At 38.2% G+C, this 16,591-nt stretch overlaps 2 protein-coding genes and 1 long non-coding RNA gene across 4 annotated transcripts in view; 1 reads left to right on the top strand and 2 right to left on the bottom strand.

Moving 5' to 3' along the window:
* Positions 1-16,591, bottom strand: part of LOC135084187 (uncharacterized) — a 151,826-nt gene that overhangs the window by 23,643 nt on the left and 111,592 nt on the right. The window lies entirely within an intron of this gene.
* Positions 1-16,591, top strand: part of LOC135084178 (dual specificity tyrosine-phosphorylation-regulated kinase 2) — a 208,166-nt gene that overhangs the window by 92,434 nt on the left and 99,141 nt on the right. The gene's annotated exons all lie outside the window — the stretch shown is intronic.
* On the bottom strand, positions 2,973-8,770 carry LOC135084297 (defective in tip formation protein A-like). Of its 2 annotated transcripts, none has more exons than XM_063979104.1 (2): positions 6,954-8,770; positions 2,973-3,248 (listed from the first exon to the last, which is right to left on the bottom strand). In XM_063979104.1, exons 1-2 carry the CDS (start codon positions 8,491-8,493, stop codon positions 3,241-3,243), a joined length of 1,548 nt encoding a protein of 515 aa, XP_063835174.1. In that variant the 5' UTR covers positions 8,494-8,770; the 3' UTR covers positions 2,973-3,240. The 2 variants fall into 2 exon arrangements, with proteins under 2 accessions (XP_063835174.1, XP_063835175.1); XM_063979105.1 differs by having other exon boundaries at positions 6,999-8,770.

The following is a 16,591-nucleotide window of genomic DNA, read 5'->3' as shown; positions in this document are numbered from 1 at the left end:
ATTATCACATTTACTTGGACATAAATCATAGAAAGTTAAGAACATAGAATATAGACATAGAGCGTACACTGTACTTTACATTATGGAGATGGACGGATTTTTCTGAAATTTGGACAATTTCTGATTCTGAATTAAAATAAAATACGGTTCGCTGCAATAAAAATTTTAACATTTTTATTTCTTTATTAACAAATCATGAATTTTTTTAATACCCATTTTATTGTTAATGAATTGGTGTAATAATAGGTTATATTTTTTCCAGTACCTACTGTGTGCTTACCATGAGTTTACGTTAGGTGTGCTCGCTAGCGACTGCGTAAAAAAATGACATTAAACGCGCACGCCCCTAGCGACTACTTTCAAAAAATAAAATCTTCATAGATTTTTTTGACGTACTCGCTAGCGAGCACGCCTGACGTAAACTCATGGTAAGCACACTGAACTCAAATAAGCTTTTGTTTGACATTCTTGCATTCAAATCGCAGTTATTCATCTATACCAGCCGTAATTGATGCCAATGTTAACCCGTTCGCCGCCGAGGCATAGACAATAGCACACAATGGGAGCTTCAAGTTTGCGGGGCGAGCGGTGCTAAGCCGGCCCTTTATACTGCCACTAACTTCTGTCTGTCTGTAGAATAACTTTACTATACTATAATGATCTGTATCTTTTCTTTATCTACGAATCTAATTTTGTTCGATCGAAACATTCATTTTAAAAAACAACAAAAGCGAAGAACGTTAATTAAGTTGAGGAACCTTAGTTTAGAATAAACACCCGTTTATAATTTACGATTGTATCAATCTTATTCTACGATAATCCTGTTTTTGACAACTATTTTTAGTTTTTATTTTAATTAGTCCGTAAAAGAAATCTCAGTTATATGACCTCATGTTGTTAATTTATTCTAGATTATTTGAAATATCATGCTAACATGCTTTGAGTTCAAGGATCCGTAATAACAGTTACCAGGTATGTAGGAGGTATACAAATGATTTTTTTCACTAGTCATCATCAATTGATCACTGAAACTTTCCACCACCAGTCGACCGTTAACGTTAGCGCGCGTGTGGGTGCGCGCACGCACGTGACGTCATCCGTGACCTACATGCGAATCGTTTCATGCGATCGATCACCTTTGATCGATTGTTGCATAGATACGGGTAGGCTAATCTTCAGTTTTAAATCGATGTTGTATTCTAGGCTAAAACAGCACTAGAATCATTGGCGTGACGAGTAGAATTTAAATTAATGGTTTATGGTAATGGTTAGGCCATTACGAAAACATGGAAAATATCAACAGAATAGTTACCATGTAACTGACAAAATATAGCATATTATTTTACGTCTACACGAATATGTTCCTAAAAACTACGAGCATCCGTCAGTTTAAAAACCGGCCACTAGTAAGAGAAAATTTTTCACACACAATATTCAAGGATTTGTAAAACGGCGAATATCGCCGAAGTTATTATAGCTTCCCCCAATTAAACTAGCTGATAAACATCGCTGCTTGTCTCATTATACGAAAAATGGTATAACAAGACGTAAAATGTTATAACTGGAGTGAGACCGTTAGTAAAGTGATCCTTGATTCGGTCAATGAGCTGTCAAGGGGTTAAGTAGAAACCACTCAGCCAAAAGTTTCTGATGGATCATGCTGAGTAAGATAGCAAGTAAATCACCATGGGTGGCATGCTGAGATAAGTGAAGCGTTATTCCTGCTACTATTGTGGACTTCTCTAGAAAACTCTATTAACAGAGGCCTATATCACACCATGTCCTGTAGAGAGCCTTTAGTTACTCGGAGGTTTTTGGTACAATTCCTAGGTAGAGTCACACTTATGTTTATCTAAGTGCGCTAAATGATTTTTATTATTCTCAGGTAGGACATTAATTCCTTGCTTGATTACCACCTGATTGTTCGACAAAGAAATAAGATTCCTTGTTTCGGAGGGCACAAGTTCGCGATGATCCGATTGAGCCATGCGCCCATGCCAGATGTCTGTCTGACTGTCCAGTTAGCGCCACTGTAGAAAAAGATCCTGTCACTTGCTAGTGATTAAGACAGTGACGCCAAATAGTGAGCGCTGAAGCAGTAGGAGGACTATCGTGATTGCATTCACTCGAGAGAGTGGCGCCACTGTAGAGTAAGGTCCTATCATTCGCCAGTGGCGTCAACTAGTTCTTTACTAGTCTAGTCAACAACTTAATCTGGACGATGACTTCAGTTATCACCAATTAGATAGAGAAGCGTAGCTAAGAGCTGTAGTCTGGGCTATTGGCCTAAGGATTCGGACGAGTTGTCATCCAATTAAAGTGTTGTGACACGCCGCGAGAGGTCACTGTCGATCGTGATTCAAGAGTGTTGAACCGTGAGGGCATTGTCCAGAACTCTATAGTCACGTAGGCTTCCTTTAGTGACGAACAGGGTATTTGTAGATTAATAAAATATATCGTAATTACATATTGTAGTAGAAAACTTACTATAGGTAATCGTTCAGGGGTTAGAATTATCGACCTTGGAATCGGCAGTCTGACACCGACACTTGTCGCCTTTCAAAAAAATACATAATGACAACATTATTATTTGATATTACGAGTAAGTTATTCGGTCAATATTGCTGTTCTATTAAAATAATCGTTTAATAAAGTGCCGGTGGATTTTCGTAATCAATTATGCTCATTATTTCTCTTGTAGGTACTTTTATTACAACTTAAGCCAGAGGCGTATTACACGACTATGAACGCGTTTGTTATCAGTTTTCGATATCAGAACATCACTAGATTCCCCATTCCCGATAAAAATCCGGGAACCACGCTTAACGAAGTGGTAATGAACGGAAGGGCCGTGTCGAGGACAAAGCATAGCTATGACAACAAAAACTACTGGCGTGAAATTCTCTCTTCATTAGACGTTAATTGAGGAATCTGAAAAGGGTCCTACTGGGAACTTAAATGAAAGAGTGGACTGTATTTCGATAGGGCTGGTTTAATAGCCGTTTACAATTAGGTTTAAGTACTAAACTAAACGACGTGGTGATATAAAATGGCGATCGCGAGTTGGAGGTCCGAATGAGTAGTACGTGCTATGTACGGCTGGGGGCCCAAGCGAGTGTGTGACGCGCACGGCGGACGGCGCGCTGCTCGTGGTGGTGGGATTCCTCCCGCACGTCTCCTCCCGTGCGTCAAGACCGGTCCGCGACATGCTCCCCGGGTTGAAGGCTGCTGAAGAAGGCTTCAAAGTTCTGGAAGAGGGCAGATGTTATTAAAGGCCCTTCGGATGGTTCCTCTTTTTGTCCTCAACTCGGCGACTCTGACGATTCCATCACTCCCAGGGTAGGTTGCGATTACCCTTCCTAACGACCATAGCAGGGGAGGAAGAGTACGGTCCTTAATGAGAACCAGGGAGCCGAGTTTTATCTCGCTCCTAGAGTCTTGCCACTTGAGCTTTTGTTGCAGCTGACTAACGTACTCCAGCGAGAAGCGTTGCCAAAAATGCTGTTTGATGTGCTCGATTCTTTTGTAGCGGTCAAGGCGAGTTATGTGATCGTCTATGATTTGCGGATGCGGTATGGATATGAGTGATCGTCCAATTAAGAAATGAGCAGGAGTAAGGGGGGAAAGGTCAAAAGGATCAGATGAAAGCTGGGTCAAGGGACGTGAATTGAGAATAGCCTCAACTTGCGTGAGGCACGTAGACATTTCCTCGTAAGTAAGGTGAGTGACGTCTAACAGCCGCTTAAGGTGGTGCTTCGTGGAACGAACAGCTGACTCTGCCAAGCCGTTAAAGTGGGGACTGTACGCTGGAACAAACTTGAAGTCAATACCCTCCTGAGCTGTTACGCCCTCAACATCGGACTGAATTAAGAATTTTGAAAGATCATTGTAAGTACCAACGAAATTAGTTCCATTGTCAGACGTGATGCTTTGAGGCTTGCCACGACGTGACACAAAACGATTTAAAGCGGCTAAGTAAGCTTCACTCGACAGAGCCGTAACGAGCTCGATGTGTATGGCTTTAACTGAATTGCAAACAAATATGGCTAAAAATGACTTAATGAGTTTGCAACCTCTCCCTTTCCGATCGGCTATCAGAACTGGCCCAGCGTAGTCAACACTACAATGTAAGAATGGGTACTCTAGTTCGGTGCGAGACGATGGCAATTGACCCATAATAGGCTGAATAGTTTTGGCTCTATACCTACAGCACCGAACGCATTTATTAACACATTTTTTTGACAAGTTGCGGCCACCCAACGGCCAATAATTCTGTCTAATATTTGCAAGTAAGAGTTGGGGGCCTGCGTGTATATATTTTTTATGAAAATAATCAAAAAGAATTGTAGTAAAATGATGCTTACTACAAAGCAAAATAGGATGCTTAACATCATAAGTATAGGGGGAATTATTCAGGCGACCGCCGACACGAATAATATCGTTAGAGTCTAAGAATGGGGATAGAGAAAGCAAGCGATGTTTGTGAGGTAATGATTGCTGTGATTTAAGAATGGCATACTCATTTGGAAATACTTCAATTTGTACTTTACGAATTATTAAATTTAATGCATTTTGAAGTTCTTGTGTTGAAAGATGACCGACTAATTTGTTATCTTTATGTTTACAATTGTGTATAAATCGTAATAAGTATGCCATTGAGCGTTGTAATGACATGAAATTTGATTTTTTATGAATAAAGCAGCTAACTACGTCCTCAGCATTACTATCTACCAAAGCGACTAAATAAGCATTAGGTTGATCATTGCGCGCTACTGCTGAAGAAACCAACTCTGGTAGATCTTGCTTCTCATTGGGCTTTTTAGGCCAATGGGTTGGATCCCGTAATAAGAAGGTGGGGCCTGACCACCACAAAGTAGAACCGCTGATAAGATCGGCCTTCAGCCCCCGGGAAACAAGATCCGCCGGATTGTCGGCCGACGGTACGTATCTCCACGTGTGACCCTCCGTGCTCTCCTGTATCTCGTGAACACGGTTCCGAACGAAACTTTTAAGTTCACCAGCCGCAGTTTTTAACCATCCGAGCACTATGGTGGAATCACACCAAAAGGTACATTTGTGAATAGGTATGGTTAAGGAAGCTAGAACCTTTGTACACAGTCTAGTGGCCAGTAAAGCAGCGGACAGCTCCAAACGAGGAATGCTAAGGGGCTTGATGGGTGCTACTCTACTTTTTGAAGTGAGCAAATAAACTTTGATTGACCCTGAATTATCGATTGAACGTATGTATATACATACTCCGTACGCTCGTTCTGAAGCGTCTGAAAAGACGTGAACTTCGTGCGTCACGGAGTTGTTTATGAGTATCCAACGAGGTATTTTTAATTGATTAAGAAAGGGCAGTGTATTTGCAAAGGCTAACCATGATTTTTTTATTTCATGACAAACTTCCTCGTCCCATGTGCATTGTTTTATCCATAAACTTTGCATGATAATTTTAGCTTCAACGACACATGGACCTACAAGGCCTAAAGGGTCAAATATCTGACTAATAACTGAAAGTATGTGCCGTTTAGTTACTTTACTATTTAAATTAATATCAATAGAGAAAGACAAAAAATCTGTACTACAAATCCAATTTAATCCAAGTGTTTTAGAGCTTGAATTTAAATCAATATCTGATAAATTTAATACTTCAGTTAATTCAGGGGAGGAAGGTGAAATTTGGTCAAGTATTTTTTGACTATTTGATTTGAATTTTCTAAGATGAAATTTGGCACTTTCTAACGTGGCTATGACGCCTTTGCAAATTCTTACCGTGTCCTCTATAGAAGATGAGCCTCCTAAATAGTCGTCGACGTAGAAGTCTCGCTTAATAGCCTGTTTCACGTCCTCGTCCTGAGCACTCGATGCTAAACTAACCAAACACTTGGTGGCTAAATAAGGGGCACATGCAGTACCAAAGCTAACTGTGTTAAGAGTGTAGGTTTTTAAGGGCTCCTTAACATCGGTGCGAAAAATTATTTGTTGAAGGGGACGTTGGGAAGGATCGAGTTCAATAGCCCTGTACATTTTCTCGATGTCGCCAGTTACGACATATTTATGCTGCCGAAAGCGAATAAGAATGGAAAAAAGATCTTCTTGTACAGTGGGACCAACCATTAAGATGCTATTAAGCGACAAACCGGAAGTAGTGGCGGCTGAAGCGTCGAAGACCGTTCGGAGCTTCGTGGTAGTGCTCGCCTCGCGAAGTACACCGTGATGCGGTAAAAAATATTGTTGACTCTGTTGAAGACAGCTAGCTGAAGGCTCCCTATTTTCAGTCATGTGATTCAAGCGCTCATATTCGAGCATAAAATCTAAGTACATGCCTTTAAATACGGGATCTCTACTGAACCTACGTTCTAAGGATAGAAAACGGCACTTTGCCTGTTGAAACGAATCGCCCAAGACTGAAGGGTCTTCCTTCAGCGGCATAGTCACAACGAAGCGACCGTCATCCTTGCGTTTGGTGTTTAAGAGGAAGCTTTTCTCACAGGCACGCTCTTCAGGGGATAAGGAGTGCTTGGCTGCTACAGTGTCTAATTCCCAGAAACGAGTTAAGTCTGGATTGGTTTGCTCGTTTAAAAAATTGCAAACGGGCGAAGGAGAAGAGTGTTTAAGACGGGCCACACGCCCAGACACTAACCAACCCAGTTTCGTTTCATATAACTTGGGTTGATCTTTACCCAAGTCAATATGATTATTGCCCAGAACGGACCAAAAGACTTCTGCCCCCACTAATATGTCTATGACAGATGGTATATTAAAGGTGGGGTCAGCAAGTTGAATTCCTTTGGGAATAGGAATGCTTTCTAAGTCTATGAAGGAAGACGGTAAACATTTGGTAATGTCAGGTAATATAAGACAATCTACAGTAAATTTAAAGTCGTCATGATTTGACATTATAGTAAGGCTGCAAGACTGTGTACACTGAGAAATATTTTTATTAATACCTGTCACCATGGAGTACGCATCGCGGCGCGACAGACCCAGCTTACCGCACAACGACTGCGTCACAATGTTCGCGGTACTTCCGTTGTCGAGCAGGAGGCGCGCGGAGTGCGCGGCGCCGCTGCCGTCCAACACCCGCACGATCGCTGTGGATAGTAATACATGCGCAGGAGTAGTAAACTGTGTAAGACCATTCGAATCATTAGCAAAATGATTTACATTGACTGGAATGGCGGTTATAGGAGTAGGTTCTGGCTCATGTAGATGCAAAAGTGTGTTGTGTCTCTTTTTACAGTACCGACAAGGGACTAGAGTGCATTTAATTTCATAATGACCAGGACGCAGACAATTAAGACACACTTTTGTCTCTTTGGCCTTTTTAATTCTCTCCTCAACTGAAAGGGACCTGAATGTTTCACAGTTAAATAAATAATGACTTTCATTGCAAAGAGAACATTTAAAAGACTTCTGATTATAATTATTTTGATTTGATTTTATGTTTTGATTATTATTTGATTTATTATTATTAGGATAAGTGCTATTTTTATTATTGTTTGTATTTTGTGTTAGAAAATAAGTATTTTGTTTGTATGAATTATTATTATGCATGTTACCTTTTTCTTGTATGGTCTCCAATAAGTCTGCTCTATTACTGAGAAATTGAATAAATATCTTTAAAGACGGAGAATCAGATAATGTGTTTCTATGCTCTTCCCAAACTCTGTAGGTAACACTATCTAACTTTTCAGAGATCATATGAATGACCAAAGTGTCCCAGTGCTGAGTGGGTTGATCCAAAGAAGCTAAGGCACGCAAGTTTTTATTAGTCACGTCTATAAGATGGCGAATAGATGTGAAAGATTCTTTTTGCATGCGTTCAATATTAAATAATGCTTGAACGTGGTTGTTAACTAACAATCGTTTATTATCGTATCTATTGCATAGCAACTTCCAAGCAGCTTCATAATTATCTGCTTTAAAATCTAAATTATCAATAATGAGCAAAGCGCTGCCTTTAAGAGAAGCGTGAAGATAATGTAATTTATTTATGTTATCCATATCTTGTCTAGAGTGTATTAAAGAAATAAAGGTGTCTCTAAACTTAAGCCAGTGCTGATAATTACCATGGAAAATGGGCAAGTCAATTTTAGGCAGTTGAACGCAATTATGTAAGTGAGAATTACTCGCCTGAACATCATCGTTGCCCGAAACGGAACCGTTATCGCGCTGCTGGCAGCGACGCGCGCTGAGCAAGCCCCGCGCGGCCGCGGCCAGCTTGTGGTACTGGTCTTCAAACTGCTCGCGTTCCTTCATTTCAGCGTCGGAATCCTCCGTAAGCATCTCGATGTCAGACTGCAAATCATCAAAAATAGGGTATATGGCATCAAACTTGTTTAAGCGCCCTTCCAGGTCTAAATATTGTTCCTGACTAGGTTCAGTGCAAGTCTTGAGAAGGGAAATGAAGTTATTAAAAATAGTTAATTTTGATTTCAAACAGCTACGTTTCTTTGTTAATCTTTCGTGTTCCTTTGATTGAGCCATCTTAATTAATAAAAAACAAAAACTATTGCCCAAATTATCAATAAATAACGAAACTACGGCAAAAAATATAGATAAGAATTATGAATGGAAAGGTTACTTTATGCAAATTAACGGGACAAAAGAATGCGGCAAGCAGTGCGATAAGGATTCGGGCGAACAAAAGAACAGCTGTGCGAGCCGGCCGGTGGCTATAAATAGATTTGTGCACGTAATTATTTATTTACAAGATGCACTTTGACGTTCGCACGGTTTTGACGTAAGCTTTAAGCACTGATAAAACAAGAAGAAGATGTTAAATTGCAATGAAATGAAAATATGCACTCACTAAATCGGGCTATTAGCAATTCTGTAGCGAAAAGAAAGGGAAAAAGAAGGAAATAAATTGGAACGAACTCACAAAATACCCAAACCGGCTTCCGATCCAAGTTCGTTTCCTCGCTACGCCTCGAACAATCGACGGGTCCAAAGTCCAACTCGTTGGTCGATCGGCTAAAAAGCTTCTTTCTTGAGCTTCAGTGGCTGCGATGCGTGGATTCTTCACCAGGGATAAGACCTGTCAGGTTCCCGAAGAAATCTTGCTGCTGAAGACCACCCTGAAGAGCTCTTGAAATCTTGCGTACGTCGACAGTCCGATACTATTTCCTAATCGCGCGACTTTTTGCGAAGAAGGACCAATGAAAAGGGTCCTACTGGGAACTTAAATGAAAGAGTGGACTGTATTTCGATAGGGCTGGTTTAATAGCCGTTTACAATTAGGTTTAAGTACTAAACTAAACGACGTGGTGATATAAAATGGCGATCGCGAGTTGGAGGTCCGAATGAGTAGTACGTGCTATGTACGGCTGGGGGCCCAAGCGAGTGTGTGACGCGCACGGCGGACGGCGCGCTGCTCGTGGTGGTGGGATTCCTCCCGCACGTCTCCTCCCGTGCGTCAAGACCGGTCCGCGACAAATCTTTTTAATTAGGTTTTTGTGAGTCTTTGATGCCTTGAGGCATTGACTCTTCCTAGGATCAGATAATGTGGTAATTCTATTAAACTTCCTATGCTAGACTAGGGTGAACATTTTCTTCTTAATTTATGAAAAATGACGAAACTGCAATTTAGGAATTTAATGGCTTGCTTCACTTCCTACTGGTAAAGTTCGTGATAGCTAATTAGAAATATCTGTTGGACAAAACTATAACTTTTGGGTTTGGTCTCTAACAGAGAGTTCACCAGTACCGGTACCTTTGTTTCATTGATAGCATTTTATGACTATCTCAACAATCATCAAGAATTCAGGAGCCTCTGAGACTGACCCGCGGTTAGCAGCTATAGTATACTGATAAAGTTACCAAAACGTTTATGAAGCATGAAAGTCGAAAAGTACACTCAATTAAAAAATCCTAATGCAACAAAATTGTCAAAACGCGTAAACTGTCAGGACGATGATCTCAATCTTGTACAATCGCGTGCAAAATCAACTCGCTGATTCCGTGTCACGAAACTAATTGCAGGTCAACGTTCTGTGGTTTATTGTACCATTCTGACCGACTAGTTTATATGCGCCCACGCATTTTCAGTATAACTGTTAGTTTTTTGTGACAGATGGGTGACTGTGTCACTGGGGTCATGTGTGGGAATCTGACTTAGATTTTAGGTGAGCAATTAAACAACGTTATTCGACGGTGATGCATTGTTTTTTGTTGATGTTGTAAATTGCTTTTGTATGTATTTGTGGGTAGAGGAAAGGCTTGCTGTAAATAAAATACCTACCTATGCGATAGAGAAGAGATACGATACAGTTTCTATCGCCTCGCCCGGCCATTTGTTATTTATGTATTAAATAGCAAAATATCACTTATAAGAGTTTTTATTTATTGGCAGCCGTTTTTAAATAATAATTGCAAAGAAGTTTGTAATAAGTTTAGTCTGTCTGTGCTAATATAGATAAGCAATTTTGCAAAAATAAAAATCGACTAGCATTGACGCTAAATTATCTAAGTCCCTACTCGGGTATCATTGATTGCAAAGTGATTTAAATTCGATAGATAGCAGTCTATTCCATAGTAGCTTTTCTTATATTTCTTTATTTCTAAAAGTTTATTGCCACGGACTATACCAAAAATATGGCCTTATACCTCGAGATAAATACGAGTCAAACTCCCCATAATAATATGCAAAATAAATTGCGGAGCGCATCACAAAAAAATCATAGAGTTTTTATGGGTTTATAAATGCTATCTGAATAGCTATCGCAGAAACCATTTGCTAGCGTGTTAACCATCCGGCCTTGATAAAAAATGTACGGCACGTCAACGTAAACATTGGTCTCTTATATGATTGTAATAGCTGCTATTTTGGCACAAAAATGTGTTGTTGACTGTACTTAGTATGTTTTATTATTACCTATTTATCAAAGGCGATTGCCGGCAGATTGGATAACGACTCTCGTGGCAAATTAAGAGCTGGGATAGACGAATACGTGGCGGCCATTTTTTTGGTTTATCTAGGGTTGACGTTAATGGTGATAGCTATTGGAACAAGATTTAAGATATTGCTATAAATGTATAAGCGAAATAGTATATTTGAATGAGAAATAATAAAATCAATAATTATTTATTGCCATCGAACTTCAATAATGAGATTATTACTTTATTTAGGTTGAAAATATTTTTACAGTTTTTTAGTCCATGTACTGTGTATACACCTTATCATTTGAGGACACTGAACGTGTTAAGATAATTGGTTTGCAAGTTCTGTGATGTGTAAAGTGTGTAAACCCTTATGATTCAATATTACAACGTTAATTTGAACCAAGTACTTAATTTTAAAATGAAATTCTCAATGAAGGAATGAAAAATCTCGGTTTAGCAATTCCAACAGTTAAACAATCTTTACTTTTAAGATTCGAAAGACGATTTACATACAATAACATAAAGTCGACTGCTAAAATAATGCTCTAGTTCTTTCTTTTCAAGTAAAATAACCGGTTGCGTAACCGCAAAACTTGGGCAGCCCTACCTCGGAGCAAGGTCATAAACATGACGCAGCAGGAAATAATATGGTGCAAGTGGAAGGTCACGTCACGGGTCGGCGACCGACCGGTCTAGCCGGGTGCTTGACTCCTCGAAGGCTGGGGGTCCGGATTATAAAACGGAGCTTGAGACGAGATTCAGTCTCAAGTATCGATTGTGATGCTGGCTGGTTACGAGGCCAATTTAGATTGAAAAGACTTATTCCACCACTTTGAGCACCTCAAATAGCACCTTCAATAGCACCTGGCCTATTCCACTTAGAGACCGACCGGTCTAGCCGAGTGCTTGACTCCTCGAAGGTTGGGGGTCCTTAGGTCTGTGTTACAAAATTTGAGACCCAACTCAATCTTGAGCTTGGATTTAAAACTCAGTCTCAAGCTCCGTCAATAGGTGTCGTTTTGTCGACAAAAATCTAGGTACTCTACAGTCTTAGAGTGGGCCCAGTTGCTGGAAGAAAATTTATTTAAAACTTTCAATCCAGCGACTTGTCCCGTGGACCAAGCTAAAAGTGGGCCAAGTCATTGACTCGGTGGAAGTTCAATGTTTAGGCTTTATGGCAGATTAAAACAAGTTCAAATCAACAAATTTTTTGCCACATGTAGAGTTGTCGTTTTTCAGATTACTTTTTTTGGTCATTTTTTTTGGATGTAAAAGGGTTAATACCTTACTTTTTGTAGTCAAATAGAGGCTTTTAGATTGGGTATTGGAGTTTTTATAATCTTTTGAAGTAAATAGATACTGTTTTGGTCGTGATTACATTCCAAAATGTTGATGGTCATTTATACGCTAAAAGTATGCCTATCTAATTTCAAAAGTGTTCAAACGACATTATGCCAAGCTAACACTGTATCATGTATAAGAACCATTTTTCAATTAAAATATGTATAGGTATTGTAAGTTCTATGTAGGAGGCCTCAGGCCTTATTAATTTGACTCTAGATTCAATTAAGATGAGAAGCGTAGCTTGTGAGTTAATACCACAGGAAAAACACTCCTATGGTGATGCAGCTAAATCGTAAAACTAATTTCAAAGTTGAAAATTAATTCGCAATACTTTTTAATGGAAATTAATGATCAAACTTGATGATTGGACCTTGTTATTTAATTATTATGTTTGTCTAGCATACCTGGCGAACTTCGTACATGTTCTTATCGTGTCGACAACAAACACAGTGTCAGTCCAAAACTCTGCTACAAGAGTGGCGTTGTCAGTAGCATTCATTAAATCTTTCTGCGTGCAGTTGTTTGGGCACGCAGGGCACGACATCATGTGCTTCATCGACCGGGGAACAAAACTATGTTCATCAGAAATAATGTAGTATTGTAACTGTGAAAGAATTTTACAAATCGGTCCAGTAGTTTTGGAGCCTATTTAATACAAACAAACAATCAAATCTTTCCTCTTAATAATATTAGTGTAGATCAATTCGGTGTGGTATCGATAGTAATTAGGTACCTATTAAATATTAACGAGCTGGTTTTCCTCCCAATGTGCCCAGGTTATTGAACTATGATGATTTGTATTTAATATGAATATTTATTTATAGAACAACGGATTTGGTTATTTATTGAGAGATTTGAACGATAAGCCCATAAAATTAGTAACAGTCTGTAAAGATTATGTCTTTGTAGATTTTAAAACATTTTTGTTTACAAAATCGCACCTACTTAGTTACAACTACATAGGTACGGCTTCTTGACGTGCTATTCTTGTGTACGTAAATTTTCTAGAACTGTGTGCTTACCATGAGTTTACGTTAGGTGTGCTCGCTAGCGACTGCGTAAAAAAATGACATTTAAATGTATGACATATTGTGCAGCGCCTCTGGCGGCTACTTTCAATAAATAGAATCTTCATAGATTTTTTTGACGTACTCGCTAGCGAACACACCTAACGTAAACTCATGGTAAGCACACTGTAACTTTGGATTTGAAATAACATTACCATTTTTACAAAGCAAGATAAGTAATAAATCTTCACACCAGATAAAACTATTTCCTATAGTTTCCATTCTATCAACTTGACCACAAACCTAACCGACATTCCATGTGGAATAACGAGTGTGGGTTCAGTGCCCGTGAGAGACTGTGGCATTCACTAATATTACCTTACCTTAATGTGAATTTACCTTAATTGCAACTGGATACTTTTATTCATGAATGCAACGTGTACCGAATGGTTGACTTGAAACGTAGAATTTCCGAACATTTTCACTATAAAACTGCCACCAACACGATCGGCCGAATTTTTGCGAAATGACCTCAGAATTTTACCCGTAAGGTAAAAGCTCGGATTTTCTACCGGTTTTCCAGATATCCGGGGCTTGTTGCTATTGGCGCTTGTTAGACACTGATATAATAAGGCTCTCTGACGGCAATTCTGTTAATAACAGTGCTATTGCGAAATATTTACGTGACTATGTATGAATGAAAATCACTATTAATTATACCGATTTATTCATCTGTGGAAATCTTAAAGCAATAAAGAATAGTAAGATATGTATAAGAAGACTTTAGGGATAATTAAGGCAAAAACGAAATTGTATTTATATTTTAACAAATAACTAGCTTTTAACGATCAAATTCTCCCAAAATATGGCAAACCTAGAGAATGTGAAATTACGACGAAAAGGGAGAAAACACTCTTCAAAAATTCAACTTTTCAATGGGGATAATTAATACGATAGTTCATGTTAATTTAATTATAATAAATGAATTTACTATAAGTTCCTTTATTACAATTTATCAGAGCATGCAGTCGACAGCACATCAAAGTATACATTTTTGTAACAAACTAGCCTGTATTACAACGAAATAAGACGCCACTGTGTTATGCTTTTTATGCTCTCGTCCGTACATGTTTTATAGGCGTAGCAACAACTTTTTCGATCCCTAAAGTTTTTATTTATTGCATAACTATTGTATGTACTCTTACGAGGTTTTAACCTATACCGTTTTTTGTTGCAGGTAATTGAACTGATTTTTTGCGGACTAGAAGCTGTTTTACAACCAGCCGCCAGAACAACACTGGTGCAGGTATTTCAAACAATTTGTTCTTTTATTAGTTCTAATTACACGTCTGTACTAGGCATATTAATTCAAGCATCAAGTGGGGGATTTTTTGCTAGGACTGTACCTTGGGCTATAATTTTAAAAGGTTCTTTATTGGTGATTTGTAGGAACTTTAAATGAGGTAGAATAAGGCATACATAGGTATACCTACCTACATACAATTGTGTTTTTGAATTAAAAAAATTACAGACGGAAGATTTAAGTACCGTTCTATTGGATGGTTTTCTATTTTATTTACGTACGGCTTTTAGGTAACTGTCATCGTTGCATAATATTCGTGCAATATCAGTTGAAAAATAAAGTAAAATAAAGACTTTCCATTTTATTCAAGCTCTCGTAGAAAATCTGATTGTATCGGAACACACATTGCGTTTCATTTTATTTAATATTTGGAACCGGTGAATTTGAAATAGTGAATACATAGTACAGTCATGCACATAAATTTTACACCTATCGTTAACGTCATACTGTAACCGCAACATTTAATAAAGAACAGAAACAGTTTTGTAACACAAAATATAAATAAAATTATACAGCTTTTCTTTATAATAATGACCATCATCAGTAATCTCTTTTATAACGGCCCTTAAAACTAAATAGGTACATTTATTATATTTAATAAGTGCACTTACAGGTTACAATCATTTACAATGTTAATTTATTTATTAAAAAAAAATATGGCGACTTCATCTGTCATCCTTTGAGGACGACCCTTTATAATTTACTAGAAGCAAGAGGGAGGATTTGGCTCACACTCCCCATCTGGCCAGATGGGTCGGTCTGGAGAAGTGGAAAGTCATGTTCGCGTATTTGTCCCTTAGTCTTAACATTCACGAGAAATGGGGGTCTTATTCCGAAAAAAAAGGCTGCTCAGTGCTCAATTACAATGATACCTACGTACCTACTATTAGAGGCCGGTAGATCTATCTCATAAATAAAACACTGGATACTTAACTTTCACATTATATTGCCTTATTTTAGATACAATTTATCATCTCCGCGCGTCCCGCTATTCTGACGTTTGACCCTAGTGTGACATTGACGTATATTGTCAATGTCACACTATGACAACAGCTCATTGGCCACAACGATACCGTTATTTTAACGTTTTAGATTTTTCATAATTAACACTACGTACATTATTCCGACTGTACCATAGCCCACGCTTGCGCAACGTAGAAAGTGGTTCGCTATTGTTGTGCAAAATTCACTTCGACAGATCTCGTTTTTGAGAGCTCTATCATTGTTCGGCCATTTTTTGAAAGCCCCTAATTTTGTGGGCAGACCCCGTGAAGGCTGGTTTCGGTGACTATAATCTTGATGGCTGATGTGTTGTCAGATAACTATCGATGTATGTGATATAGATAAATAAAATTGATGAAGTTTTACTAGGAACTAGGGATGTGATGTGACACTACACAAATGTAACCCTCCTTATGGCGCAGTCGGTAAAAATATCCCCTATATTTATTAAATGTAATTTTTGCCTCAATGAATTTACTAAATTATTGTTGAAAATCTTTATATTTTATATTAATTTTCAAACTATTTGGGAATATATTTTTTAATATCACATTATCTATGTTACTCATTCAAAAAAAAATTACCACAAACGGTAACTCTACCCTATGTCGATTGTTTTTTTTGTTTTCATACGATTGTTAGTCGAATGTACAAAAGTAATTGAAATCAAACAGAAATGATTTTCTTTTCTTAGCAGTCTTTAAAGTACAGTACAGTTGAATTATACGAAATCAATTAAAACAGAAGTAACAACTACAAATAACTGAAACTGTAAAACATACATTTAATTACATTTATAAATCTTGTCGCGAAAATATTTCAATTTTACTGTCATAGAACTGTTAAAAATGGATAAATAAAACACAGTATTATAAATAAAAAAAATATTGTTCTTGCGTGCTTAATTAAATAATCTTCTTTTAGTTAATTAAACTTACCAATTATTATGTGATTGATCACATTTGTATTATATTTTCACTTCAAC

This window comes from Ostrinia nubilalis, chromosome 25 (assembly GCF_963855985.1).
Source record: "Ostrinia nubilalis chromosome 25, ilOstNubi1.1, whole genome shotgun sequence".
In the NCBI taxonomy this organism is placed as follows: Eukaryota; Metazoa; Arthropoda; class Insecta; order Lepidoptera; family Crambidae; genus Ostrinia; species Ostrinia nubilalis.
This window is presented reverse-complemented; position numbering and strand designations above follow the sequence as displayed.

Excerpts from the sequence above, each read along its gene's own strand:
- LOC135084297 (XM_063979104.1), bottom strand. The coding sequence starts at position 8,493 with ATGGCTCAATCAAAGGAACACGAAAGATTAACAAAGAAACGTAGCTGT.